This window comes from Gossypium arboreum, chromosome 4 (genome assembly GCF_025698485.1).
Source record: "Gossypium arboreum isolate Shixiya-1 chromosome 4, ASM2569848v2, whole genome shotgun sequence".
NCBI lineage: Eukaryota > Viridiplantae > Streptophyta > Magnoliopsida > Malvales > Malvaceae > Gossypium > Gossypium arboreum.
The window spans coordinates 105,560,447-105,564,610 of NC_069073.1; the positions used below are offsets into that span (position 1 = coordinate 105,560,447).

General features: G+C 33.5%; 1 protein-coding gene across 1 annotated transcript; it reads right to left on the bottom strand.

Moving 5' to 3' along the window:
• Positions 1 to 224: 224 nt before the first annotated feature.
• On the bottom strand, positions 225 to 2,916 carry LOC108458258 (uncharacterized). Its single transcript, XM_017757583.2, has 8 exons — positions 2,585 to 2,916; positions 1,742 to 1,838; positions 1,598 to 1,663; positions 1,394 to 1,491; positions 1,197 to 1,322; positions 782 to 1,117; positions 639 to 704; positions 225 to 551 (listed from the first exon to the last, which is right to left on the bottom strand). Exons 2-8 carry the CDS (start codon positions 1,800 to 1,802, stop codon positions 399 to 401), a joined length of 906 nt encoding a protein of 301 aa, XP_017613072.1. The 5' UTR covers positions 1,803 to 1,838; positions 2,585 to 2,916; the 3' UTR covers positions 225 to 398.
• Positions 2,917 to 4,164: the final 1,248 nt, after the last annotated feature.

Consider the following 4,164-nt stretch of genomic DNA (forward strand, 5'->3'; position numbering starts at 1 on the left):
TCTAGCTTTGAACAACTGTAGTTAGAAATTTTTTTTTTTTGGCACCAAATATAAAATAAGAATATTGGTCGTATTTTGAAAGGTGAAAAATAAGATAAAGAAGTGAAATAGTATGTACGTTAGCCTGTTGCTTCTAATTTTCATGCATCAAATCTGCCCCCCTTGATCTGAAAATGATTAAATTAAATCCAGTGTCATATATTCATAGATTAAGACAACACTGATTAAGCCATCCGCAACAGGAGGAACCCTTTTCATTTTATACATTAATATTATTTAATATAATGAAGATGAGAGCCAGACATCTGGATCACCTCAACAAGGAGAGGAATGGGGACCATCTTATGATGGGTTTTCATCTTCATAAATATTAAAACAAGTAATAAATAACATGGAATCTAAGCTGTCACTGGTGTCTCCACTGTAACCTGGCCAGAGTAACTGACTTCAGATTTCATGTCTGTTTCCCAAAGCTCTGGTAATGCCTGCTTTATGTTGTGAATGCTTTCTAATGCATAATCTGCTCCTTTAGGTCTCTGAGATGTGCCCACCTGCAGATATTATTATTCTTATTCGTCTTCCTATATTCCAAGTGATTGTTGTTTTTGTTAATTATTAAGATATTAAATGTTTTATACCAGCACAGTGTGAAGATCAACGCATTTTCCTGCTTGGATGTTGCGGACACTATCATCGAAGAACAACTGAAACAGCATAAACCCCAACATCAGTAGATTGTAAAACCAACCAACCATTGAAGTTGAAAAGAACATCATCTTACAGTTCTCTGAGGGTTGATTTTGGCAATCTTGAGAGCAAGCTCTATGGCAGATTCTTGTGGCTTGCAGACAATGGGTGTCTTGGGTAATAATGTGGCACTTGGTCCTGGCTTTAGCTCAGCAAAATGGCCAATTATGTCAAAAATTTCAGGGCTGCTCGGGACATCAGTTGTAGCAACGGCTGATCCCAGAAACTCAATGTCATCTTCATCATCAGAAACTGTATTCTTATGGGTAGGATTGAGTGTCTCAAAGCAGATTATCCCTTGGAAACAGTCTTCTAGTCCGAGTTTAATCAGAGCTTTAGCTGCATGGACCTTGTCTGCATTTGTGAAGAGCTAATCCAACAACACACATTGTTCAAACTTACATTTCAATAAAAAAGTATGGCTCATTACTCTTTATTCACACACTTACAATTTTCCTTAGAGGCAAGGTCAGCAATAGACTTCTCAATTGAGGATCTGGTTTTAAGTTGTCATAAGGGAGTCTTCCATGAACGTAACTGTGGTATTCATCATAGTCAAAGTCATAACCAATTGCCTGCAAAACCAAACTAAATTTATATATTTGTCTAAATGAAAAAAAAGAAGTTTGCAAAAACAAATGAGTACCCTGAGGCCAGCCATTGTTGTCCCATAATTCTTATACAACAGGTTGGACAGTTCAACGATTTTGTCCTTTTCTATCCCCAGCTTTTCAACCATGTAGTCTGAACAAGAACAAAAAAGAAAAAGAAGAAAAAGGGCATTCATTTGAAAAAAAATGGAATCTTGACAGTAAAAACGGTATCATATCATGACAATCCAAATCCCAACCTTTAATGTTATTTCCACATTCTTTTGAAATACCAGAACTAAGGGGATAAAGGGTATCATCAAGATCTGCAAATTCAAACCAAATTATTAGCCATTTTTATTACTTGATATGTTGAAAACTTAAGTGAAAGCAGATTAGCTTACCGAAAAGAAGGCAATCATATTTAGGCCTCTGAGCTTGTCTATAACGGTCCTCGAATTCCATTTCTGTGTTGATGGTAGGATAAGCAGCAAAGAGAACCTTAAATAATCAATGGAAACAAGTTAAGATTGAAGTCCAAGTAAGCTTAATACAAGTACTGATTTTAATATCTGTAGCTACAAAGTTTTCATGGCTTGTATCCAACAGAGGACACACAATTGACTCAGATTACCACCATGAAATAGGAAGAAATCGTAATAAGTGGATGAGATTTAGCCGATTCCAAGTAGTTGGATAAGACTTTAATCAATGAGTTCATGAGTGGATAAACCACAACCACAACTACTAATTGAAATAAAGAAGAGGTATGCAAAGTGTTCTTTTTAGAGTTTTAAAGTACACTTATGAAGCTCGAAAGTTCCATGTTAATGATCGAAAAAGGCATAAAGTTAGGATTAAGGGCTAAAAGTGATTAAAAGAAAGCTAATGTGATTAATAAACAGCAACTTGAAGAGTTGGAATTGAAAAAGTCATGATAATTTAAACCCCCCCTCCAAAAAAAAAAAAAGCACTATTTTGATGTGCTGATCTTTAAACAAAGAAAAAGCCCCCACAAAATTTGTGGATTGCAGCCAAAAGACCCAACTTTCCATAAATGAAAATCAGAAATATTTTAGGTTAAACAAACATGGATTTATATAATTGTGCCATTTTTATTTTGAAATGGAAGCAATGACAGGCAAAAAGAAATGATACATTTTATATGTTCATCACGGAGACAAAAAAAGAAAAAAGCATTTCATGAACAAAACCCAGAAAGTAGAAAGCTTTGAAAATCATCGTACCGGTTTCAAAAACCAAGTAAGCTACTAAAAGAAAGAGTCTTGGAAGGCCAAGAAACAGAGGAAAGTGAAGGAAAAGATTTTAGTAATGTTCTCAAAGGAATAACTATGAGAGAAGGGGGAAGAAGAACAGAGGCAAAGTTGGGTTTTTATAGGAAAAATTCCTTGGCTCCTTTTCCATTTTAAAATTTTATTTTCTTCTATAACTTTGTTATTCAAGTTAAATCAATCCTGTGCTGAAAACAACAGTATATATATTTGTTATATTCAAAGGGTAGGAGAAAGTAACAGGAAGCAACCCAAAGCAAAAAGCTACGGTCTTTCAAGAAAACAAAATTGTAAATTAGCTGTCTTGATTCACCTAATTTATTAGCAGCTAAAGTAAGACAGAAAAGAAAAAGAAAATCACAAATATGAATTTCATTTATTTATTTTTAAAAAAATTAAATGTATCATAAGAGATGTGGTCATGGATGTCACTATTTTAATTTCATTTATGAATTGTTTTTATCTGTTTTATGGTAAATATATAAGATTTGTTAAGATTAAGGTTTCGTAAAATATATTAAGAACATCTTATCATGATAAAGTGCAATTACTGTGTTAGTAAAAATAGTATTCAAGATGATGGGAAAGAGATAGGCCATCAAAGATTTGATTTCTTGTGCATCTCAAGGTTTTTGGTGATGGTTTCTTAGTTGATTGAAGTTTATCGTCAAGTTAGTCTGGTGATGGTAGATTAGAGTGTAATTTTCAATCATTTAATCAAGTTGATGCATCTTTGTTTGTTTCTGAATTCTTTTGGTGTTGTCGGTACTATTTGTTTCTATTTTTTCTCTTTTGAACTTATTTTGCAGACATAACATTTATGAGTTCATTTATACTATATGATATATCTTTGTATTGTTAATGTTAATATTTACGAAATTTTCACTTTCCTCTGGCAATGTAAGAGAATGATCCTTTACTTATTACTGCAGCAAAATCCAGAATTTTGTAGCAGAGCTTAATGAGAGGTAAATTTTTTTTAGTCCTAGTAGTATAATAGTATGGTTGCTGAGGTGAGCTGTAAACAGCATGTTGGAAATTTTTACAAAGCTGCCATTCAATAATTTAAATTCCAGAGAAGGGATTTCCTTGCTAAAAAAAAGAAACAAAATTGTAGTTTGGATTTTTATAATGAGCTTAGCACAATAATAGGATGAGATTCAAAAGAGATGCTGTACCAATAAAAGAGGATATGGTTTTACTATATTTTTAAAAATGTAAAACCCAGATGCCAGTTTCAATCCAGAGAATTGGGATGATGAATTAGGAGAGCTACCTGCCAATCATCCATTCACAAGCATTTCAAGTGGTCTATTATTAGGGTTTCCATGTCTAAAAATACCTGTCCTTTCGGGTACATGCATTCTTTCTTTTATTCATAATCAAGTGCTTATATACATGAATCATCCAGGAATCCATGACAAGGCCAAAAATGTTCCCTAGCTGGGTTTGTTGCAAAAGAAACCCTAAAATTTTCATGCAGATGCGTACATAATTGGAGTTAATGCCGCCATTGGAGACCCAAGATTCTCAAA